Source organism: Protopterus annectens, chromosome 1.part1 (assembly GCF_019279795.1).
Source record: "Protopterus annectens isolate FY-2018-M chromosome 1.part1, PAN1.0, whole genome shotgun sequence".
Classification (NCBI taxonomy): Eukaryota; Metazoa; Chordata; order Ceratodontiformes; family Protopteridae; genus Protopterus; species Protopterus annectens.
Genome location: NC_056726.1, coordinates 1,118,022 through 1,144,644, shown reverse-complemented (window position 1 = coordinate 1,144,644; position 26,623 = coordinate 1,118,022). Strand labels below are relative to the sequence as shown.

At 41.5% G+C, this 26,623-nt stretch overlaps 1 protein-coding gene across 3 annotated transcripts in view; it reads left to right on the top strand.

Annotated features, from left to right (window-relative positions):
• KIDINS220 (kinase D interacting substrate 220) overlaps window positions 1-26,623 on the top strand; it is a 2,951,961-nt gene that overhangs the window by 2,221,539 nt on the left and 703,799 nt on the right. For all 3 annotated transcript variants that reach the window (XM_044073258.1, XM_044073248.1, XM_044073241.1), the window contains exon 22: window positions 9,087-9,249. In XM_044073258.1, the coding sequence (XP_043929193.1) occupies window positions 9,087-9,249 (163 nt within the window). The remainder of the gene's footprint in view (window positions 1-9,086; window positions 9,250-26,623) is intronic.

Below are 26,623 nucleotides of genomic sequence, written 5' to 3'. Positions count from 1 at the left end.
AGTATTTAGAACTCATCTAGAGCCTGCATTTCCTGTGTTGCACTTAATTTAAAATCGTTTTTTTCTCTTAAAACTGCATTTTACCTGACTTTGGCCTAGCACTCAAGTGTGGGGTCATTTATTGCACTGTTGTGATTATTTTGCTACTTGTGTATCTCTGCTACCTTTAACCTTAAACAAAAAAGAAAAAAAAAAAGCTTGCTTTTTTCCCCACTTTCTGAAATTTAAGAAAGGTCAGTTACAGATTTGCTGTTTCTTGGAGGCCAGTGCTTGCTTGGACGGGAAGTCTCTGTGTTCACCAGGGGCAGTGGTTAACACTGAACAGCCTGCCTGTCCTTGTAGGAGGGGTTACTGCCTAGAAGCTGTAGTTTTATTGGCCATTTTGGGTCAATTCTAAACTCCTTGATCTCTATCTCTTAAAACCCTGCAACCCTCTTTTAGCGCGGTCTTGCGCACAGAGCAGCGTCGCTTAAACAAACTTAAACTATTTCCGGCTCCACAAACTCTTCTCTTCACTTTTTCCCCTTAGAACTGCTCTAAATCTCAAATTAAGCACTCTATTCTCATTCTAAAGCCCTGCACTTGCTCGTATAAATAATCTCATAGGAAAACACAAACTAAAGCACTGCATCCTCTTATATTCCTTTAAAGCACTTGCTCCCTATTGGTTCTTTCTGATCAGTCAATAAGTAGTTCCCTGTATTATTCAGGCATGTCCAAAGGTCATTTTCGAGTTTACTCTCCAGTCCAGCTGGTGAATCTGGGAATCTTGAGGCAGTGTTACAACTGCCTTATGTATACAGACCACCCTCTCCTCCTCCCAACAAGCTCAAATATATGTGAGAGATGCAACTATATAGCCAAACTGGAGGCTAAGCTCTCTCAACCCAGTACTGGCACAGCCTGTCAGGAGGAGAAGGTAACCACACACACCACAAATCCAGTCTTACGTAGACCTATCGCATCAGCAAACCAAACACATAAACACACAAAAACATACTCGGAGGCTCTAAATAAAAATCTGCCTAAGCAGCAGAGACCTCCAAAGCAGACATCCAAGCAACACCTACCACGAAACAATATCTACGTAATAAGCACATAGCTCACAAAGTCAGTGTGCCACACAGTCACAGCCCTTAAGGCTAAACGACACACCTAATACACTTGTAATAGGTGATTCTATTGTCAGACACACTGACGTCCCACTCAGCAGGCTGAATAAGGAGAAGGTCACTGTAAGCTGCCTGTCAGGTGCCAGGATCCGCCACATAACACAAGCACTCGGGTCACTCCAAAGCAAGTACAAGTATGACTCCATCATTGTCCATGTTGGTGTGAATGACCTGAGATGTACCTCCCTGGACTACATGAAAAAAGACGTACAGGAGCTCTTTGATCATGTAGCCCAGGCTGGTATGACCCTGACCTTGAGTAGCATCTTACCCTCACTAAGAATGATGCCACAGTATACAGACAAAATTATCAATTTTAACAATTGGCTAAAGTATTGGTGTCATTCAAAGGGGATCCAGTGTCTGTCAGCCTGGGATGACATGCTCGACAAGCCACGTTGCTTCGCTAGGGACGGCTTGCACCTGTCACCCCTGGGTTTTCGAATACTGGCTAAGGCTCTTGCCTCCCCCATAGTGCCTTTTTTAGGCAAGGCTCAAAAGACAAACCCACCCCCATAGACAACACAAAGAAAAAAAAACTAAGGGTAATGCTGCTCAACGCCAAAAGTCTAAACCTCAAGATGCACGCACTCGAGACTCTCCTCAGTATGGAGAATATCGATTTCTGTGCAATAACAGAAACCTGGTTCAAGACTCCCGAGAGCACCCCAGCACTACCAGTCTATACTTCATACCATGCTTTCTGGCCCCAAAACTCGGACCGAATCACAAAAGGAGGGGGAGTATCCATATTTATCAAAGATACCCACACCTCCAGGCTAGTGGCACTGCACGAAGCTTTGGAGACCATCCATGTGCAACTAACAGTGGGCAAAACTGCCTTTCAGTTTGTAGCCTGCTACAAACCACCCTCCCAAACACAGGAACCTCACTCGGCTTTCCTGAGAACACTGGAGAATATGAAGGTCTCTCCAAACACTATTATATTGGGTGACTTCAACTACCCAAACATTGATTGGGAAAACTACTCAAGCCCAAACACTCTCGCCCAACAGTTCCTAGAATTTATAAACTCAAATGCTATGGAACAACTGGTCACCACTCCCACAAGAGGGGAAAACATACTGGATCTTGTCATCACCAGCATGGGGTCTCTGTGTTCCACACCAGAGGTATACCCCTCTTTGGTAAGTTCAGACCATAAGCAAATCTCACTGGACATCCATATTCCGTCCCCACCACTAGCCAAGGAAACCACGGTGAAGAACTTCTCAAAAGCAAACTTCACACTTCTGAGGTGGAATCCTTCAAAGCCCCCGGGCCAGTGGACGATATGGCCCAAAATGCAGAATCCTTTACAAAAGCATTCTATGGACACCTACAGGAATGCATGGAGTATGCTATCTCAAATAAAACAAAGACTCACTCCTCCAAAGGCAGGAGACCTGTCTGGTGGACCCTGGCCATAAATAAGCTGTACAACAGAAGTAGAAGGCTACTACATGACAGAGCAAAATCCCAAAAAGGGAAGGCGTCACTGATCAGTACTAGCAAGAAACTACAATCCCTCATAAAATCTTCTAAGGCCAGCTTTGAAAGAAAAATTGCACAAGACACTAAAGATAATCACAAGGCCTTCTTTAGTTATGTCAGAAACCTGGGAGGCAACTCCCAGATATGCTCTGAGTTAGTGCAAAATGACAAAAAATTCACTGAACCCACAGACATTGCCAACATCCTGGCAAAAAGGTTCAGTGCAAACTTCTCCCCCCTTCCCCCCCAAAAGAGCAAATGTCTATCCCAACAGAGTGTAGCCTTCCTGAGATCACAGATGCACAGGTGAGAGCTGCCCTCTCCAAAGCTAAAAAGACAGCATCAATGAGACCAGACGGTGTCCCGGGCTGTGTCTTACACAAACTCCAAGAAGAACTAAACCCTCATATAAATTCACTGTTCAGTCTCAGCCTTACTACAGGATATGTTCCCAAGGAATGGCGTACAGCAACAGTGGTCCCACTCCACAAAGGTGGTGCCACAACAGACCCCGGAAACTATCGCCCTATAAGCCTGACTAGCCTGGTCTGCAAAGCTATGGAACGTATCATCATGGAAATCATAAACAAAGACATTAGGAACCTCCAGACACTGGATCCTACCCAATTCGGCTTCGTTAAGGGCAGATCTTGCCTCTTGAACCTGGTCGACTTCTTTGAAACAGTTACCAAAGCCATAGATAAAGGGACGGTAGTCCACACAGCCTACCTGGACCTCGCAAAGGCCTTTGACACAATACCCCACTCTGGCATCATAAATAAGCTTACCAGCTTAAACATCAACCCTTATGTCACAAGATGGGTTGCAAACTGGCTCAGGGATAGAACCCACATGGTCAGAATAGCAGGTGCCATGTCAGACTCTAAACCAGTTACGAGTGGTGTCCCACAAGGCTCAGTCCTGGGACCTCTCTTGTTCGGTATATATATCTCCGAGGTACAGGCTAACACGGGTGGACTATGGCTGACTAAGTTTGCAGATGACTGCAAACTGGGTGCTGTAATTGACTCTCCAACTGACACAAGCATCCTCCCAAAGAGTCTCACAGAGACGGATAACTGGTGCCAGAGCCATGGCCTAAAGCTAAATGCCAAAAAGTGCATAGTCATCCCCTTTGGAAAAAACAAAGTGCCCACAAATTATCACATAGGTGGTAATCCATTAAGTATGGAAGAAGTAATTAGGGACTTGGGGACCCAAGTAGATAGCAATCTCTCCTTTGACAATCACGTTGCCAAAGTGGTTAGAAAGACCTTCTATATAGCCCACCTTATCATGAAAGGGTTCACATCTAGATCAAGAGAGGTCATTGTACCCCTCTACTTATCACTTATCAGGCCCATAATTGAGTACAATGCCCCGTTTGGGATGTACCTTACCCGACACCTTCAGCAACTGGAAAGACCCCAAACGTATTTCACCAACAGGATCAAGGGGCTCATACAGATGCCCTAGGCAGTTTGGCTAAAGAAACTCCAGCTCTACTCAGTTGCGTACCGCCTACTCAGAAGCGATCTTTGTCTGACTTATAAAGCCATGTCCAACTCATACTTAATGGACATGCTTTACCTCAGGAAATCTAAATCCCTTAGAGCTACATGCTCCAGGGACCTGAACCTCAGCACAGAAATAAATAGGACATGCTGGAGGGGGCAGATTCATATCCCAGAGGCTCCCCTCACTCTGAAACAAAATCCCAATCCATGTCAGGCAGAGCCCCTCACTGACCCTCTTCAAGAGAAATCTTGATGAATGGATGGGAGATCATAAGTTTACCCCTGGGATCTCTTCTGTGTCGCTGCTTGACAGAGGTACAGTAAACAAACCTTAAAAGGGCTACCTTCTGTGACCTACTATACAGAGGCACAGTCAACTAATCTAAAAGGGTGGCGAAAGCCAAACATACTCTGGCTGGGCTTATAAATGCCCTAGGGCAGATAGCCTAGTATCAACCTATGAACCTATGAATGCATGTAGGTCAGGGAGTTTATTGGAGATACTCCTGATATTTAGATTAATAATTAGGTCATATTTCTGTTTGTTAGAAAGTATGGTGGGGCATGGTCCTGGGTGTGGGTGTATGTCCCCTGAAATGAGTAGCCTTTTGCTAAGCATTATGATTTGTTTGATTATGTGTGGTATTTCTGTGAAGGATTTGCATGGTAATTTTCTAGTATATGATCCTGGTAGGCAGGTCTTATATATGTGTAGTATGGCACTGTCTTTAAATAGTGTGGAACGGATAGGGGAATGTTTGTGAGATTTTAAATGTGAAGTAGTATGTGTTATGTGGTAGGAAGTGTTGTGAAGTGGTATATTGGTATGGTTTGATGCGATGAAAGCAAAGGAAGTAAGAGTTAAGACAAAAGATAGTGTGATTTGCATTTTAATGTGGGAGTGATGTTTGGTTATTTGTAGTCTTCAGGTGTAAGAATAAGGGCAGATGAAGAGGTGTGACTGTTTCCTGTTGTGTGTACTTATTTGGCAGTTGGGGGTGGGGGTGGGGTAGATAGGATCAGGTAGCTGATAGGTGTGGGGAGTGGTCAGATGACTTGGGATTAAAAATAAATGTAGGTGTAGTAAGGGTGGGTGGGAATTGGGGTAGGGTAGGAGAGCGGAGTGATCCGAGCACAGCGAGGCGAGTGGAGCAGGTCCCAACCAGACCTCGAGACTGCAGAGACAGTCTGTATGTGCTGTTCAAGACAGAACAGGCATACCGCGTAAGTAGGGTAAGAGTACAAATACTTTAAAGCCTATATTTCTTAGAACTAAAAAAGTACTAGCTTACTTTGATATCTTTAACACACACAACAATCACTGAAAAGACTCACCCTCTACATTTGAAATACTCCTGACTACACACTATACAAAACTGCTTTACTTAAATATAACATGCAGTTTATATCATGAAATGTTTTATACGAATACTAAAAACAAAAATTGTTTTCATTACAGTTATTTTTTCTCTTTTTAGTGTCCTTCCAAACATTAATGACATAAAATGGAGTGTTTGCTTTACAGTCCACCCTCAAGTTTAACAAAGTCAAAGACCATTGTTTTTCATCACTTTTTTTATCCTTTGTAGTCTCCCATTTATGTACTAATTTTAGTGTTGGTTGCCTGTGTGTTCATCTGCATTTCATAACACTAGACTCTGTTTCAAGACCAAGGTACTTCTGATTCTTCTTGTCAACTCCTGTGCTTTTTGTCCATCTCTCAAGCATTTTCCTTTGGAATATTGGAAAAGGTTTTACTGGCAAAGATTATATATGAGTTTTATTGCCAAAAGAATGGGAAGCAGAGTCCTGTTATGTTTGCTGGCTAACTTTTTGTTGGATAAACTTTTTTGCTTCTTAAAATGGCTGGATATAGCAACTTGAATCTCACACCTGCCTCTCAACATTCCCTGATTACTGGGAAAAGTGTGCTTCCGTTGTGCTTGGTCTACATTGACGAACACTCTGCCATCTCCACTGTGCAATACTTTTCTATTCTGCCACAGGTTTGTCAGCATCAGCTGTTTCTACTGCTGTAATTGCATCTTTGTTAATACAGGTCTTAGCTGCTTTCTCCTGGCTGGATTTTGAGTATACACTCAATGTTCCCTTTCAATTAACAAATCCTGCTACCAGTTCAATTGCTTATTTGTGCTTTCATAAAATTAATCCAGTCTCTTCTTTCTAGTTTCTCTGGTACAGCAGAAAATCTCAGATTTTCCCTATGTGCTCTACAGTTTTTTAAAATAGCTCTTATTGATAAGTTTCATACTCATCCAGCCTTTTATTAATTTGATCCTCTGATGTTTGCAGTTTATCAGTTCATCTGGATGGCTAGTTAAAGCTTCTTTTATTTATTTATTTATTTTATTTGCAGCCTTTTGGTATTTGAGTTGATGTACTCCTTCAGTGGCACATGTATTTTAATCACCTCTAAGTACATTTGATTTATTTTTTCCTCTAAATTACTGGAATCCATCTCTTATGCCATATTTGAAGCTTGAACTTGAACAGCTGCAGGATTCTTCCCAGATGATGATTTCTCTTGACCTTTACTGGTTGATTTTCCTTCACGTTTTCTAAATTTCTTCTTCGCTGGCATCCAGGCAGTTTACTTACAAACCAGTAACTGAATTTTAATCAAGGTGACAATATTGCTGGCTCTTTATTTATTGACATTTGATTATCGGGATGGTGCACTGGGCCTAGAGAGCCCATTTTCATTGGAGGCCCGGGGAAGAAAAGCTCCAAGAATAAATTACTAGCTTTAAAAATTAAGATAATTAAGGTAAGTACAGGCAATCACAGAATACATACTTATACCATAAAGAACAACATAAAAGTACATATCAGAACAATATCAGCAAAGTGACAAAGATTTTTGATCATGGACAGAAGTTATACAGTCAGTGAAAAACAAGATAGTACATGTGACGATTGGGGAGAGATGGGCGAAGGCTGCCAGCCTAGTCAAATAGAATTTGATATACAATTCTGGCATTTTTAAATAAATTTAAAATAGAGGCTTGTTTTCTTGAGTGTAAAAGAATATTGCGAAATATGGAACTGCAAAATATGTGACAACATTGCACTCTACCGGCCCAGTGAAGCATGTTGTGACTTTTTCATGTTAGAATTCGGCTCCAGTGCGTCTGGATGAAGGTTTCATGCCCATTGTTTTAAGATAAAATTTATTACCAGAATTTACAAGTGGATGGTGCTTTACTGCTTTGGTTCCTGTTAGAATATACACGTGGAATGCCTTTTATTGTTGTAAGTTTCTGAGCAAGTGTTAGATTGCTAAATAATGCAGTTTGTTTGCCTGTGAAAACCTAAGTGTCAACATGATGTGATTTGGGAGGGCCTTAGAGACATGTTTGTTAGTAATGTTTAAATACTATTTCTCACAAGAGACTTAAAGCATTTTTATCTTGGATATCTAACTCAGCACTCTGCCTTATGCTGGCATGTAAGTTTTAGCACTGTGATTTCTTGTAGGAATAGTTAAAGCTTATAAAGATTAATTAGGTATTTTTCTTTTAAATCAGACCTGTCCTACTGTATTATTTTAAGTTTCTGTGTGATCTCTGAACTCTTTGATATCTCTGTAGTGCAGTAGTTTTGTTTTGTGTTTTAATTATTTATTATTAAATATTTTTAAAACCTTCTACATGTGGCTGGTTTATGTAGATATAAATTATGCTTTAGAGTACATTATATAGTTATAGAGTTTACTGTCTAAGCCCTTCCAATAAGCCTAGACTGAATAGTGACATTACCATTGGATAATAATATTGCCCAGTAATAATTTGGACACCCTTTTAAGGGCCTTTTAGTAGCTGATATTATTAGCTGGGTGGTGGCAGGGATTACTACTGTATGGTCTGGGTAAAGGGGCACAGCTGGAGAATCTGTGTCAGCCTTTCCCAGGAGTGTCTGTGAAGTTGTATAAATACTTATCTCAAAGTGTGTGTGTGTGTGTGTGTGTGGTGTGTCAGCTACTTGGTAGGGACATGAAGCGTTGGTTGGACAGAGAGGGTACTGGAGGTTTTAACTTGCCCAGCTAGGCTGAGACTTGGACCCTATAGCTGTGCCAGTGGGGAGCCTTATTGGGGACCTGGTAAGCAAGGGGGCAACCAGCCCCAGACTGACTGTGATCTCTGTGTGCACTTAAGGGAAATTTTACTTTACTGTGTGTATTAGTTATACTTTCCTCTCTTCTGGGAGACGACCTCCCTGGTGTTAGTGGTGAGAATTGAGGCTCCTTGATTGCTGGGCCAGGGCACGGTCGTCACAGTACATATAGAGATAATATCAATGAAGTAGCATAGATCATTTCAACAAGATCATCATTAGGGCAGTTGGCATGTTCACTCTTGTCGGCGTTTCTAAAAAAACGTATTAGAAAGGAGAAGAGGGAGTATAGTTATATTTCTGAGTTTGTTTTCTTCACACTGAGAGAACTGAAATTAACTTCTGATCAGTATGCACTCATCTTGGAAGCTTCCCAGTTGAATTTTCAGTTTTACAAAATTGTACATATGTAATTTGCCCAAGAATTTAATTGTATGAAAGTATATTTTGAATCACTTCTCTTCCCCAGTAAAGAAATGAATTAATAAAATGCAAGGGTATGCACATTTGTTTAAGCGTGGCAGTAAATATATTAATATTTACTTTGGTAGGGTGATAAATACAGCTGGCAGACCTCTAAAGTATTATTAGAAGTGCTCAAAGGTTTATTGGTTAATGCAGTTATTGCTTAATACACTTGCTGACTTTCTTTCCATCACATACCAAAATTCATGTAGGTCCTAGAAGCATGGGAAGATCCATCCAACATAGATAATTGTTAAATTTTTTTCAGTGGTGAGTAATAATGTCTTTTTTTTTTTTTTTGCAGGTCGATTGTTGAGAGCAAATCAGATTAGTTTTAATTGGGATCGACTTGCTTCATGGATAAATCTTACGGAACAGTGGCCATACAGAACTTCTTGGCTTATCTTGTATTTGGAAGAGACTGAAGGAGTTCAAGATCAACTGACTCTGAAGACAATATACGAAAGGTAGATAAATTGCATGTAGTGTATTTCAGAATGCTTATGTAAATGTCATATTGAAATTTACAAAGATGTGGTAATGAAGTTCTGGTAGAGTAGAATATTGAATTTGTGTTGCATATTTCCCACACAGGAAACTGTTGCAATCTGCAGACAGATCTGTGTTTACTTTTTGTTGGTGAGATTAGTCTTACTAGGCCTGACCTATTTTTAAGGGGATCTGAGATGGCTTTTCTGACTTGCAATAATGTGGCCAGGTCAGTGGGGAAATCCTCCTAATCTTTTTCCAGTTAGTGCTGTGGGATCTTTTGCATCCAGTCAAAGTATTACAAATCAGGCAGGTGGAATCTCAATTTATTTTACTGACAGGAATAAAGCACCCAGTTTATTCTGCCCTCCAGTGTCTGTAAAGTACCCAGTTTATTGTGTACTGCATTGTCAGTATTGGACAAGTGGATTCAAGGACACAAGATTGGACTAGTTCCCAGAACCTTCTGATCTAGCATCAAAAATAAGTGTGCTCTCCACTGAGCCACTGAAAATAATAGGAATATTTGCACTGTTTGTCTTGCATGTCTAGAGTTAACAGATGGGAGTTGGAGTTGTATTAAAAGTTTGTGTCTTTTAAGGAACATTAAATTATGGTATCATTGGTGTGCATATTTAAACTTCCCCTCCTGAAAAGGTTGCTTGCTCATGTTGTAAATAGTTTTCCATAAATTAGAGTGATGAGTATAATGTGGGCTTAGTAAAATGTCTTGTTATACAACATAAAATATAAGAAATGACATGGCTGTTCATTTATTAGTATTTGTTGACTGGGTATATAAAACCTTTTTTCTTCTAATGCATATAGAAAAAAAAAGCTATACAATGCTTAATTATGTCTTTATCAGGTAGGTTTGGGAGAGCTGATGCATTGACTATTTTCAGCAACTACATTGGCCATGTAGACTGTAACAAATAAAACACTAATGGTACACACAGCATTTATACACATTACTAGTATAGAGCAGTTTTCTTTGATTCATTTTCTGCTAGAATTATACTGGAAACCAAGAACAGAGGCTTATTTAATATACATTAAATGCATAGTTTGTATTTAATAGAGTTTAATCTTCCCTCTCACGTTTGTTTATTGCTTGAAGAAAGATTTGGGGAACTGAAATGGGGGAGTGACATGAGATAGAAGTTGCAGAGTACAGTCAGCAAACTGTAAAAGTCACTGAGAACTGTGTATATTTTAGTATAATTTTCTTAAATGGAGAAATGTTTCTGAAATATTAGGATATTGACATGTTTCTCAGTAATAACACTTATCAGTTTTTCATGTCGTCATGTATTTGATGTTACAAAGTCTTACAAAGCACCTTATTAGACTCAAACCACATTTTACCCTTTTTAAATCAAATGTGCTGGAAAGATGTCTGATCCAGCAACATTCACAATTTTGCCCAGCCATCTAAAACACGCAAGTCTTTAACCTATGCAACACTTTAATCTTCAGCTTTCACAATATTGCTGACTACATGTTAACATTTGATTGTATTAACTTTTCAGATATTTGAGCTCAGATCACATAAGAAATAGAGGAGCAGTACAGGATAAAACAATATGGAAACAAATGGACAAACTGAATTAGTAAAGGTATTTCTACATATGGGCATTGCCCTCCTGCAGCCTCAGTAGCCTCATTTATATTTATTTATCCTTTGTTGACCAGGTTATTCTGACTAGGCTAGTTGCATCTTTTAAGGGGGGAACTGTGGTGGTATTTATATTAACAGGCGAAATTTGACCAGGGCATCTGGGAACTTAACTCTTTTCAGTAGATGACGTAGAATCATTTACATACACCTGGACTAATGCAAATTCAGGCAGATGGGCCTTGGTTTAATGTCTTATCCAAAGGACTAGACAGTCAGGAGCACAGCAACCCCCTTATGTCCACTGCAGTTCCAGTGGTCCATTTACCTGGTATGGGAATAGAATCTTCAGCCTTCTGCACCAAAGGCGTGTGCGCTTCCTTTTGCAGAAGATACACTATTTAAAAGTAAATGGGAAACTTGGTTTAACAGAAGAAGCAAATATTCTGTTTCTGAGCAAAGCAGTGCATCCTCAGACTTAGTAAAGTAACTTCTCATGAGTGGGGAGGGATCAGGGGTGCAACCCACTTGCAGAGACATATTTGAAACATTGTGCCATTTGGAAACATTTATGTGTCTGTGAGGAACCTGTGCCATTAAAGAAGAATGTATTCATTTAGTCATTGGCTCACTGGGTGAGTGGGCTAGTTCTGAGACCCTGTTTTGCTATGGTGTCTGCCATAAGGCAATCACGACCCATTTTGGATATACACTTGCATTAGATACCATGCAGTTCAGCCATACACTGAAGGCAGTATCACATCTAAATGTGTATAGTTAGCGGATCAAAATGCACATTGGTAGTATTTGCAGAGTTTGTACAGGGACTTAGTACACATCATACCTTGGGACAAATTAATGTATGGAATCGCAGGCATTTCTATAGTTACCTATCCTTTCCCTTGGAAGCCTTTGCATTTAAGTGTCTGAAGGTTATTATTCAGATGTTCTTCGTGTTTCACTGTTGCAGTCATTACATTTGGGTAATCTGCTGGCAGGTTGCCCTCAGTCGGCCTGAATAACAAAGTCTTGGGTCCTGCATCGGTTGCTGTCTCCCCTTCCATGACGTCAGGTCGTCAGGGGTATAAAACATGCAGCTGACGCCATTTTAATCAGTGTTTCATGCCGCGCGGTGTCCGAAGCAGATGCAGTTTGCAAGTGCTGGTCGGCCGACTCCTGAAATTTTCATTTTCGAGTTTCAGAACTGAAGTCTTCAACCTAAAGCTAAGTACCCCGTTGGGGAAACTTTTTCTTGCTCCTTACCGATGTCAGTAAAAGTTAATAATTGTATTACTTGTGGGAAGCAAATACCTCATAAGAATTTTCATTTATACTGTATTCCTTGCCTATGCCCTGACCACAACATGCCTTGCTGTCGGTTTTGTGCTAAATTTAACCAATGCACTATTAAGCGTCAGTATATTTTTGCTTCTAAATACTTTGGGTCTAGATTTAACTATCCTGAAATGTCGTTGGTTAGCAATCTGACTACCGGAATTCACAAAAAACGCAAAGAAAAAGACAGAGACAGACCGTCGAAGTCCAAAACCAACGACAAAGCTTCTCCTAAGCCAGTCGCCGGTACTCAGTAAGGCGCTTTCGCAGCCCTCTACCAAGACCCATTCAGAGTCCGGTATACCACGAGATTCTTCAAGTATTGAACCCATGGATGTCTCTCCCTTGGATGGGTCCAGAGCCACTGAGCAGACCACCGGTTTCTGGGGGTGTTTCAGGCCTAAAGATTTGTATATTAAACAGACGCCATCATCAAAAACAAGGCCAAAACCAACTTCTATGGCTAAAAAAAATGACGCATGAGCCACATGTTCAGGCCCCTATGCCTAAAAAACAAATGATCAAAATGGCTGAGGATTTAATTACCTTGATCAGAGGTTCCCAACCCCCTCCTGCTAAGAGGCCTAGGCAAGGCACTGATTATGAATCTTCAGATCAGGTTTCCATTTCTTCTGATTCCTCTTCTGATCAGGAAGTTTCTATTCCCCCTTATGAGGACTCTGATCCAGAAGAATCCATCCCTTCTACTTCTCCTCCTCCTCCTGAGGATTTTTCTTTTGGAGAAACTTTGCATACCTTAAGGGAACATTTTTATTGGGAGAGTCAGGATTTTTCAGAATCCAAAAAGAGGCTTAGGGATTTTCTTCTTCTTCTTCCGCAGCATAGGCCTTTGGCTATACCTCCTGTTTTAGACATTGTTGATGTTTTCTCAGAATCCAGCATGGCTTCTGATTCCCTGCCCTCCGGCTCCTAGTAAGCCAGACAGATATTACAGGGTTCCTGACTTCCACAAGTTTCTTTTCAAAAATCCTACTGCTGACCCTGAACCAATTTCTCAGGGTCCCAAGGGTGTTAAGGCTTCTACTGCTAAAAATCCTACCCCTTCTGATAGAGACTCCAGGGCGCTGGCTAGATGGGGTGAGAAGGTTTATATGTCTGCAACCTTGGCAATCAGGGCTTTAAACTGTCAATTTCATATGCTCAAATATCAACAGCATGTCTTGGGCTTACTTAAACAGAAAATGATGTTGATTTCTGATTGTGTGGAAAATAGAGTTACAGGATTTATTGCATTCAGCTGAACAAGTTTGAAAGCATACTTTGCAATGCGGTTTTGATTCCTTGGAGGCCTCTTGCAGGGCCGCCGTAACTGGATCTGTGATAACAAGGCATGCTTGGCTCAAGGAGCAAAATCTGCCAGATCATGTTAAAGCTAAATTGTTGGATGCTCCTTTACAACAGGACAGTCTGTTTGGTAATAAGGCAGAAGTTTTGAAAAAGGTGGAAGACAAAGCTAAATCTATGCAAACTGTAAAAGATTTCTTGCAAGTGCAGTCACCCAGGTTCAGTAGGCACTGGCCTACTAAGAATTGGTCCTTTCCAGTATCCAACAGAGCTGCTCAGGTCAAACCCAGACACTCCAAAGGCTCCAGGTTTCAGTCACAAGGAACTTACATAACAAAACAATGGGGTGCCTCCACCTCCAAATCTGGAAGTAGCAAAGCACCCCCCCTACGGTAAACAAGTCTCAATGACTTTCCTCTGCCATTTCCAAGCACTTATCTTTTGGCAGCCCCTTTGGGGGGAAAACTAGCACTTCATGCTCTAAATTGGCATCTAATTACCCAAGACAAGTGGGTCGTAAATATAGTATCCCTGGGATACAGATTTAATTTCCACACAGATGGCCAAATCTGCCTCCAAATCAGTGGGCAGAGGCTCAGAAACAAGTCATGTCCCTCATGGATAGGGCTATTCAACCAGTACCAGAAAAAGGACAAGGTTTTTATTCAAGACTTTTCCTGGTACCCAGAAAAGACAAGTCATGGCGTCCAATTCTGGACTTATCCATTCTAAATACCTTCCTGGACATTCCAAAATTCAAGATGCTGACTCTAAAACAGTTACTGCCTATGCTAGGCAAGGATGCCTGGTTGGTAACTCTAGACTTAAAAGAAGCTTACCTGCATATCCCAATCAGGGAATCTTGTAGAAGATACCTCCACTTCAAAGCAGGCTATTTGCATTACCAGTTCTCTGCACTGCCCTTTGGCTTATCTACTGCGCCCAGGGTCTTCACAAAGTGCCTGGCACCAGTGATTGCATTCTGCAGACAAAGAAACATTCAAATTTATCCTTATCTGGACGATTGTCTAATTCAGGCAGAAAACAAGGACATTCTTCTACATCATCTGGCATTTGTAAAAAGGCTTCTAACTTGCCTAGGGTACACTATAAACAAAAAGAAATCACAACTGGTACCCTCTCAAATAATTACATTCCTGGGTGCAAGCTTGAATACAACTGCCCAGATGGCTTACCTCACGCCAGACAAACAAATTCAATTAATAACATACTTCAAACAAGTGGCCACAAAAACCCAACTATCTGCAAGACAAATTCTGCAGGCTTTGGGGTTCATGGCTTCCTGCATTCTACTAATTCCATATGCAAGACTGCATATGAGGAAACTTCAATGGTACCTAAAAAGCTTATGGAGTCAACATTGTCACAGCCTGGAAACAGTGATTCCTCTCATTCCTTGCCTGCAACAGGAGTTCCTATGGTGGGCAGAGGCCTGTCACCAAAACAAGGGACTGTCATTCATTCTACCCCCTGCCACCCAAACCCTGACTACAGACGCATCAGACTATGCTTGGGGGGCCCATCTGGCTGGGAGATGCATTTAGGGCAAATGGAACCCAAATCAAATGCACCTACATATCAACCAGAAAGAAATGCTAGCTGTACAGAATGCTCTGACAGCCTTCAAGGACTTCCTTCATCCAAGACAACAACTGATAAAGACGGACAATACCACAGTTATGTGGTACATAAGCAAGGGGGTACCCACTCCTACCCTCTTTGCAGACTAGACATACATCTACAAGCTCAATTCATGCCAGGAAAGCAAAGTACTGTGGCAGACGAACTAAGCAGAAATCTTATGGACCCACACGAATGGAAACTGGATCCACAAATCTTCAGCATGTTGACATGAAAATGGGGGAGCCCAGACATAGATCTTTTTGCCTCTCCCCAAAACTATCAGTTAGACAAATTCTGCACAAGAATTCATCACAAAAAAGCTTGGAAAGTGGATGCTCTATCCTTCAGCTGGAAAAACCTATCACTCTGTGCCTTTCAACCTCTGCCTCTGCTCTCCAAGGTTTTACTAAAAGTCAGACAGGAAAAACCAAAAATTATTCTGATTGCTCCAGACTGGCCTCGCCAACACTGGTACCCGCTTCTACAGAATATGTCACACCTTCTTCCGTGGTACCTGCCTCAGACACCTCATCTATTGTCTCAGCCGAACTGTCAAATTCTGCACATTGAGCTCCAAACTCTGAATCTTGCAGCATGGCTAATCAACTAATTTCACCAGTCACATCTCTCAGTAAACCTGTGATGGATGTCATTTTGGAGGCTGGAAGGCCTAGTACTAGAAAATATTATGCTGATAAATGGAAAAGATTCTGTGCCTGGAACCAAGCACAAGAAATAAACACAGCAATGCCCAATATTTCTCAGATTCTGCAATATTTAACTTAGATGCTTCATAAAGGCCTATCTTTTTCTTCTATAAAAATCCATGCCTCTGCCATCTCGGCTCATTACAGCACAGAGCCTCCTCTCTTTTCTCATCCCTTGCTAAAGCAGTACCTCAGAGGGGCCAAAAATTTGAGACCTCCCAGGAGAGCACCAACTCTGGCATGGGACCTCAATTTTGTGTTGGAAAAACTCACCCTACCTCCTTTTGAACCAGCTGCTACTGCAGACATAAAATGTCTTTCTTGGAAGACGGCCTTTCTTTTAGCAGTCACTTCAGCTAGAAGGATTTCAGAACTACAGGCTCTCGTGGCAGTGGAGTCTTTCATCATCTTTTATCCAGACAGGGTGGCCCTCAGGACCAGTCCATCCTTTATGCCTAAGGTGGTATCTAGTGTGGCTCTTAATCAGACCATTCATCTGCCACCTTTTTTCTCAAATCCGCAGAACAAGGGGGAGCGGATTATGCATTCATTGGATGCACACAGACAACTAAGATTCTACTTAAACAGGACAAAATCTCTAAGAAAGTCTGAGCAACTACTGGTGGCATTTGCTGCAGGGGCAGAGGGGAAGGCTATTTCAAAGCAGACTATTTCAAAATGGATAAGCCATTGTATTCGCTTCTGCTACGTGCACCATGGTAAACCTGTCCCCAAGGTGATCAGATCCCATTCCACCAGGGCTTCATCTACTTCTGCAGCTTTTCTCAGAGGGGTTCCTACCAGAGACATTCTAGAAGCTGCTACTTGGAGCTCAGTTCATACGTTCACCAAACATTACCATTTACCTCTCTTTTCTAAATCCAGGGCAGACTTTGCCACTGCTGTCCTGCAGGGCCTTATAACTGCTCCTAATGCTGTATAATTCCATCCTCCCATCCATAGCTTTGGGATTTTACCCAAATGTAATGACTGCAACAGTGAAACACGAAGAACATAGTACAGTTGTGTACACTTAACATAAATGTAGATGTTCGAGTGTTTTCACTGTTGCAGTCCAGGTTACCCACCCGCCAGCCCCCTTTTTCTCTCTTATCTCATTACATCCGAGTGACGCCTCCAGGTGCATCTGCAGTTACCTCCTACTGCTCCTCTAGGCGTCAAATATTGCTTGTTCATATTTGCATTAATAATTCCAAAATCATGCCCTATATGAGGTATCAGAATATTTTATCTTGAAGCATACATGATGGCAAACACAATTGTATTGATATTTGACCTATGTCAATGAGTATTTGTTAGAATTGTAAGGTGATAACTTTATTTTTTAAAGACTCAAGCCACGCCCACTAGGAGTTAAAGGTGCACAGTCAAAAGAGCTGTACTGGAGGGAATGAGATCTACCTCTTCTTTCCTTTACTCAAAAGCCTTTTTGGTCTATTTACTTTTAGTTGGAGGTAAATTTTTTTGTGTTCTAAATTATATATATAATATATATATATATATATATATATATATATATATATATATATATATATATATAATTTTTGCTCCCCATTTGAGGGGCACCTGACATCTAGGGCAAGAAAAACTGATTAAAATGGCATCGGCTGCATGTTTTATAGCCTTGACGACCTGATGTCATGGAAGAGGAGACGGCAGCTGACGCAGGACCCAAGACTTTGTTATTTAGGCTGACTGAGGGCAACCTGCCAGCAGATTACACAAATGTAATGACTGCAACAGTGAATACACTCGAACATCTACATTTATGGTAAGTGTACACAACTGTACTTTTCTGTGGAAACTCTTGGCAGCTTTGGCATTTTTAAGCATTGTATGGCAGACTGTTCCAAGTTGCTGGGGCCACTTTAGTGAAGGGTTTTTCCTCCACTAACTAGGCCCAAAGTAGGTCTTATGAGAAGTAGAGCATCTTGGTTATTGGATATGAGTATGTCTGTCACAGTTCTGGTTTGTTGTTTTGGTTGAAAGTGGTGGGAAACATTTTTAAAGAAATTTCTACATGTGGGAGCTGAACTGTATTATGGCTTTGGTAGTAGCTGAATAATTTAGGCTACAGTAATACTGTGGTATTCTGTCCTGTTAGACAGATTAATAAATCTTTAGATTTTGTTGATTTATAACTGCAGTAAATTGATGTTTTAATATGAATTCACAGATATTATAGAAAGTTCCTGTTGTATTTGTCCATGTACATAATTCAACAGCTGAGTGGAAAGTTGAGTACATGTGTAGTCACATTTTTAGTCTTAGTTTTTAAGGAGCTAAGAACATGAGTCTGCTAGTCAGTTTGTACCTCACTAATGCAAATCCAAGGTATAGCATGATTTAGGTGATGTAGAATACCTCCCAAGGTACTGCTGAGGTGATTATTTTAGTTTATTGATGACCTGAAGGCAAGACATCAGCATCACTGTGAGTAAGTCTCGTCATTACCCATATCCTGGGTGCATTCTGTTGCTTTTATGCAAGTTATTTTAAATACATCTTAAGATTGTGATCCCATGTTTTAAGTGGACATTCATGGTTACAGTGCAGTGAGCTGTGGCTTAAACGATGCAAAATCTTTTTTTATACAGATGCATTTGCCTTATACTATATTCTGTTGAGTACAGTGATGAGAGTTTTGCTTTGTCATCTCACTTCTGCTGTATATTTTGTATTACATGAACTCAGTCAGACTGCATTTAAAAGTTGATCTTTAGAAGTAGCACGACATACTATTCGGGAATTGGAACATCAATATTTAGTATGTAAAATTCTTTTAAATGATGAATGTTTATGCAGAGATATATGATGTAGCTGGTGGTATATTTATGTGCCTATTATGTAGATCAGAATGGGAACTAAATTTTGTGTGTTAGAAAAGTATTTGTCTTGTGGCATTCTGATATGCTTGTTTTCCAGCTACTGATTCTCCAAAGAAGGGTGTACCAAGTGTTCGCACCACTACTGGGTGCAATGCAGGTTGCATTAGATTAATGTGGAATTAATTCTGTTTGTCATTCAAGCTGCATAGATAATGCCACAATACCCTAAACTTTTGCAAAGGCATATATTTATTGCCATAAAGACAAGTACTGCTGCAAGTAGCTGTCACATAAAAGTAAACGTGTGTCAAAACAGATGTTGCTGAAAAATCCCAATTAACCGAATCAGCTACAGCTTTATCAATCTCTCACCTCTTTGTAAAGGAAAAAATAGGATAACGTTTTGCACAAGGGATTCAGTAGTCAGTATGCAGTCTTCTTTTTTCTAGTCCCTTTGAAAGTCGAAGAGTGGAATTCTTGCCAGTTGCTTTTTTGTGTGTAAGATACTGTGAATTCTCTGGGTTTGAATGAGTTTTTTTTTATTCCATGTGATGCTTCTTTCCAGTTGTTTCCCTGGTCAAGTCCATGATAACTTGGTGTGCCTGGCTAACTGCAGTTTGCTGTTCTATCTTGCCAGTGTACTCATGAAATTCATGGATGCACTCATTGTGGGCATTAGCCAGTACCCACACTTTTATGCCTTACCAGGCATGTACTGCCTAAATGTCAGATGGCCAGGGACTCCACCCAGTGATTTATCTGTGGCTACATCATGATGTAGGTTGTACTTAGTCCTGCATGTATGAAGAACAGCATCTAATATGGGGTGGGTGTGATGTGGCTCATCATGCTCCTGGGTTCATGTGGTGGGTTCAGATAGTTATTGATGTTTATCATATTGATTACTGCTGCAGTAGCTGTATGGGTTATATCCTGCCAAGGATATAACAGCTGGCCAGCTTCCAAAGCTTCAAGGCACCTTCCACATGCCCACACTGTCAGGCAGGTCAAGTTGAGCTGATTAAAAGATAAGTTTGGACCCCAAGCTCTTCATAGCTTTATTGCTGATGAAGAGTAAGCCCCTCTGAGGCTTTTGAAGATTGACAATTGGCTTGTGATGTTCCTTTGCTAAGCAGATAAGTTCCATTTGGGGAAAAATCCATTCAGTAATTTTTTGTTTATTAATACTTTCCTCTTCAGGAAAGTTAATCTAAAGCTGAAGCTTTGTTTTAAGGGACAGTCACTAGACTGTGCTGTACTTTTAAACTGGAATACTAATTTCCTGTCAGTTTGAAAGTCAGTTAAAGTAACTTAAAAAAAAATTTCTGTGGAGAAATTGTGCTTATTTTGATTTGTGTGGCTTGCAAAATATTTTAAAGTGCTTTTTACTGTGTTTGTCTATGAAACAAATGACATTTTTAAAGACTTTTAGTTTTTACCAACATTTGCTGCTGTTTTATCCATTTATTTTATCATTTTCGGCTTTAGTACTGAACAGTCTGCCGATCCAACAGTCAGTCCTTCTTTTAGCTACAAAAAGAAAAATGTTAAAGCTAACTTGAGCAAAATTTTCTTGGGTGGCAAAAGCCGGGGAACCTTTTTTGCTAGACTTATATAGGCCCCAGGGCCGATAGCCTTGTACCTACCTATGAACCTATAAACAGCCTTTGCTATCACAGCAGGGTAGCACTTTGCATCAGTCACAGGTGGGTCGCTCTGTCATTGCCATTAGTTCTGCTTCAGACCACTCATCTTTTACCCTAGATCCCTCTGGTGTAGCACCTACAGCCACTATGGATTGGGGGTTAACCATGTTCTCTGCAGCTGTTGGGGTCCCCTCAGTGGGCAAGAGAGAGAGAGACACTCTTGTCAATCCTGAGAGAGTGAACAGGGAAGACTTCCCTGTTTTGTCAGAATATTGTTCCGATCCTTGGGAAAATGCTGCTGCTGGCATTAATAATACTGCTGCGCCCATATTTGCTGTCAAAAAGAAATGGAAAGCTAAGCATGTATCAATTCCTCAAATTTCTTTTGACACGAGTAGTTTACAGGGTTTGGCTCAGGTTTAGTTCAGGCTATTGATCCTTCTAGTAAAGCAGTTTGTGGTAAAAAGAAAAGTGAGATACCTCCTTTCTTGAAGAGATTCAAGTTTCTAATACTGGACAGGAGGATGAAGGGTTATATACAGTGTTTTCTCCTTCGATTTCTAATTCAGACTCTCAAGAGAGCTCAGTTTCTGGCTCTGCCTGTGAGGGTTCTTTTCTCAGATTATTTCTAGAATGTCCCAGTGTTTTCAGTGAGAGAAGATGTTTTTCAGTCCCTCAGAAAATACTATTTGCTGTTGCAGAAGGAACTTGTAGCCATTTCTCCAGTTCTGTCAGCTTGGAGGATGTGTATGTGTGTGTGTTGCTGCTTGCAAGTTTGTTGACTGACAGCCAGCTGCCCTTAAAAAGGCAGGTGTGGGTATATGCAGCTCCTCATTCTTTTAAGCTTTTTCCAATCTTACTCTTTCTGACCTAAGCCACGGTGGTGCAGCGGTAGCGTTGTCGCCTCACAGCAAGAGGTTCTCCCGTTCAATTCTCGGCTGGAGCGCCTTCTGTGTGGAGTCTGCATGTCCTCCCCGCTGTCGAGTGGCATTCGAAAGACGTGTGTGAATGGGCGTGCCTTCGTTGAAGGTTGGGCATTGAGCTGGCACCTCGGCACTGTAAAAATCTACTGCCAATCATTAGCAGACAGGAGTTCTGATGTGGCGGCTCCTAACCGGGAAAAGCCGAAAGAAGAACAACTCTTTCTGACAAGGATGGAAAGATTATTGATAGTTATGGGAAGAAAATGTATGCTCTACAACTTTGATTTTCAGAATTTTGAATTGTCAGGCATATGTATTAAGGTTTATTCTGACTAATTGTGAAAGTATGAGGAATATTTTGCCTGCATTTTCTTCTTGGGAGTAAAAACTTTTACATTTCATTTCTTCTATTGTTCAAGTCATTACTCATTGTTTACAGTGTGTGTGTATGACCCTGTTGATACTTCTTCAAGGGCTATGTCATTTTCAAGGTATTTGCAAGACTGCATTCTCACAACCTCCCAGATGATGATAAAAATGATATTTTAAATTCTCCATTTGTTAGATGTTTAGTTTTTGGCCCATATGCTGCAGAGGTGATCAAAATGGGTGATGAAATGGATAAGCTGATATAGGAAATCCCTAAGATTTTTCAGCCCCCCTTTTCCAAATTTTCCGCAGAATTCTCTAACTCTTTTTTTTCAATTTTAGTAAAAATAAATAAAATAAACAGTCTGAACAAAATGTGGGTAGACAGATGTTTAAGAAGAAATGGCAAAGGGGTCCCAAGACTAATTCTGGAAACTCACCATACCAAAGACAGTGCAGTAAGTCAGATTGACTGAGACTTTGTTTATCCTCTCAAACTGTCAGCCCATTTTTTTTCTTCCATAAAGTCTAAATCTCCACTTTTATGTTTGACAGCAGATAGTTTCAGACAGATGGGTTCTGAAGATCATTCATCAGGGTTACAGATGGCAGTGGGAGAACATTCCTTCTTTCCAGGGGATAATTCCTCAACCTTCAGGTCAGACTCTCTTGTTTACACTTGTCCTTCATCACATACTCTCAGAGAGAGCGATAGAACCGGCTCCCCTTTCCCAGATGGGAAGGGGGTTTTATTCAAGGATGTTTTAGTGCCAAAGAAAGAAAATGTTTGGATACCAGTTTTGGATTGTTCTTTCTTAAAACTATTTGTGTTAGAGCCCATATTGAAAATGGCATCACTTCACAACCTGCTTCTTTTTCTTCCTCACTCATGTTTCCTTTTAACATTAGATTTAAAAGATGCTTATCACATTCCTGTTCCCCCCAGACTTTAGGCACTTCTTCAGGTTTTGTGGGTCTGTATCACATTATCAGTTCTCTGCCTTACCCTTTGGAGTATCCACTGCACCAAAAGTGATCACAAAGTGTCTAGCTCCAGTTATAGCTCATTGTAGGCTACAAGGTATCCACATTTTTCCATTTTGAGATGGCTTTTTTATCTTTGCAGAGTTGTTTTCAGAGTCAGGAAACTCTGTATTTGGTTGACAGATCTCTTATTATATTCAGAAGTCTTTCTTGACTCCCGTGTACAGAATTGTTTTAGTGGGATGTCAACTAAAGCTTTTCTTCCACAGGAAAAATAAATCTATTTCTAGGTTTTTCCACTCAGACTTCAGTCATTGTGAGGGAATACCTCAGAATTGTGAGTCTCTTGGCTTCTGTGATTCTCATGCAAGACTCCACATTAGTAAGATACAGTGGTATCTTAAGTCTCTTTGGTCCCAGCGCCAACACCTCTTGTCTTTTCAGATCCCATTGCTGGGGTTTATCAGAAGAGAAATTGCTTGGTGAAGATGACAGATATCCCTAAATCCAAGGCTCCTCTTCTGCCTCCCTTTTCCAAAGCAGTCAGTCACCACAGATGCCTCAGACTTTGCTTGGGGAGCAGATTCAGATGGAATAAAAGTGCAAGGTGTCTGAGACACCAAAGACAGGCACAAGCATGTAGATATAAAAGAGATGCTTGCCCTGATCAAGGTACTCAACTCTCTTAATCATCTTTGGTTCCCAGGACCTCTTTGAGTTGCTACAGACAGTACCACAGTCATGGGGTGTATCACCAATCAAGGAGGAACCAGACTGTATCCCCATTGCAGTCTAGTAGTATTAGCTTGGGGTAGTTTACAGCACATTCTCACTCTACATGCATCCTACATTCCATCAGGGCAAAAGTGTGTGTCAGACAAGATGAGTAGGACCAGGGCAGACCCTCACAAATGGAAGCTAGATTGGGGCTCTTCCAAGATTAGATCCATTTGTGGGGAGTTCTTCAAGTAAACCTTTTTGCCTTTTTTTCTGAAAAATCACAGAGGGTTTCCGGCCTGTCTTTGTGGGCAAAAACCTTTTGACTGTCCTCTTTTCCTCCTTTCAGCCTCCCTCTATCCCTCCACCCTTCTTTCAAAAAGACTCTCCCTTTCACTTCTAGGAGATGGTGACAACAGACAAATGGGTTCTGACCATCACCAAAAAAGGCTACTTCATGTCTTGGGAAAGTGTTCCTCCATGAAAGGGATTCAGAATGCTCCGCCCAACCGGCATCCACTGATTGGTCCCATTATTCAGGACTTACTGGCACAAGGCACCATAGAAGAAGTACATTCATCCTTCATAGGAAAGGTTTTTTATTCAATGATTTTTCTTGTTCCAAGGGAGGAAGGGGAATGGAGGCCCATCCTGGACCCTCTCCCTGCTAAATACCTACCTGCAAGTGCCTGCCTTCAAAATGCTTTCTCTACACACCTTCCTGACCTTTATTCTCCCTTAGGCATTTCTAGTGTCCTTTGGTCTCAGGGATGCCTATCTTCACAGTCAAAATGCTTTCTCTGCACAACTTCCTGACCTTTATTTTCCCTTAGCCATTTCTAGTGTCCCTAAGGTCTCAGGGATACCTATCTTCATATTCGCTTACATCTGTCTTGCAGGAGATTCCTCAGGTTTTTCTCTGGCTCTTCTCATTTTCACTTTACTGCATTGCCCTTTGGTCTTTCTACAGCCCCAAGGGTTTTCACAAAGTGCCTAGCACCTGTGTTAGCCTTCTGTCGAACTCAGGGAATTCAGATTTTCTCCTACTTGGACGACCTGTTGATTCAGGGCCTGCCCATAGACACCTTCCTCAAACTCCTACATTTCACAGTTCAGCTCTTAACCAACCCTAGGATTCACCATCGACTTCAAGAAATCGCATCTCACGTCCACTCAGAACTTCATCTTCCTGCATTTCAGGCTAAATGCAAGCATGCTGCAGGCCTCCCTTAATCAGGAAAAAGTCCAAAGCCTGGCATTTTTTTCTAAACCCTCTGCTCGATAGCTCACTGCACTGCAAGGAACATCCTCAGGGCCCTGAGGTTCAAGGCTGCATCCTTCCCAAGGATCCCACTGGCCAGGCTACATATGAGAAAAATTTGGTGTTACCTCAAATCAGTGAGGGCAAAGCAGTAACATCCCTAGGACATCCTTATTCATCTATTGCCCTGCGTCAAGCAGGAGTTTCTCTGTTAGGAGAAACATTTGTCCATCAACCCAGTATTCTGTTCACTCCAGCCCCACAACCAAATTCTTCACATTGATGCCTCAGACAGGGCTTGGGGGACCTGGAAGGGCTCCCACAAGGTACAGGGGAAATGGCCACCCTATCTTCTGAAGGGGACACATCAGCCTGAAAGAAATGAGGGCCCTTTTATAGGCTCAGCAGGCTTACTCAAATCTTTGGAAACCAGGCAGTCTACAGCTGTACACAGACAATACCATGGTGATGTGGTACATAAACAAGGAGGCACAAGGTCTTACCCCTTGGGCAGGTTTTCACAGGAGGTTTGGCAGCTGACCACTCAATTGAACATTATCCTCACAGCAGCCTATAGTCTGTCAATGGAGAATGTGTTGGTGGACTGTTTAAACAGACACCTTGTGGACCCTCATAAATGGACCATGAACAGAGAAGTCTTCAAAGGAATCCTGCATCTCTGGGGCACTCTGCAGATAGACCTCTTTGCACCTTTAGAGCATAACCAGCTCCCTGTGTTCTGCACCAGAACCCCATCTCCTCTGGCCTGGAATACAGAAGCCTTCTGCTTCCTGTGGACAGGGAGGTTCTTATACACCCACCCTGCATTGCCATTTATTCCAAGGGCCTTTCTAAAAGTACAAAGGGCACTCCACAACTGCTGCTCCTGGCTCCCATCTGACCAAGATAACATTGGTTTCTCATCCTCTTCCACCTATCAAAATGAACCACTGGAAAATTCCAATACAACCAGACCTGATCACCCAACAGGAGGGCCAGCTTCTACACCCCATCCTAGCTTCTATCTGTCTCTCTGTGTGGTTGTTTGGGTTCTGATCCCTATAAGAGACTTATTTTCAGAGGAGGTGATGCAAGTTTTAAAGGAAGACAGGAAACATAATACCAGGAAATCATACACAGCCAAGTGGAAAAGATTTTCCATTTGATGCCTCAAACACAAACTATAGCCACTGTTATCTGAGGTTCCCACCATACTGCAATATCTCTGTGAGTTTCTGCATTTTAAATTGGCTTACTCATCTGTTAAAGCTCATTTGTTAGCCATCAATGCCTTTTTACCTCTAGATCTTCCTTTTATGTCCAGGATAGAGGTAAAGCTCTTCCTGAAAGGAGTCCTACACCTTAAGCCCCCAAGGAAATCAATTACCCCACCATGGAATTTTAATTTTATTTTGGAAGCGCTCAACTTTTACCATCATTTGAGTCAGCTGCTTCAGCTGTCTTAAAATTCTGTACATGGAAAACTGTCCTCTTTCTGGCTCTAACCTCTGCTCGCAGGGTGTCAGAACTCCAGGCACTCATGGCTACTCTGTCCTTCCTTATTTTCCACAAGGACAGGGTAACTCTTAGGATTAATCTTTCTTTCAATCCTAAGGTTGTGAACTAGCTATCCCTCAGTCAAGCCATTCACCTGTCTGCTTTCTTTCCCAACCCAGAGAATAGGGGACACGCAGCTGAGGTTCTGTTTGGACAAAACTAAGACAATCAGAAAAACTGACTGACTCTCTCTTTCATGGAGGCCAAGCTGGGCCTACCAGTCTCAAAGCAAACCACTCATCTTGGATATTCAAGGCTGTCTCCTTCTGCTACTTACTGCATGTTAAAGCCCTGTCCTCCTGCCCTAAAGCACATTCCACTCGGGCAGTTTGCCTGTTCTTCTGCCTTCCACAAAGGGATTGATGCCAGGTCCATCTTGAAAGTGGCCACTTTGTCCTCTGTGCACATTTTCACCAACGAATATAAGAATGATGCTT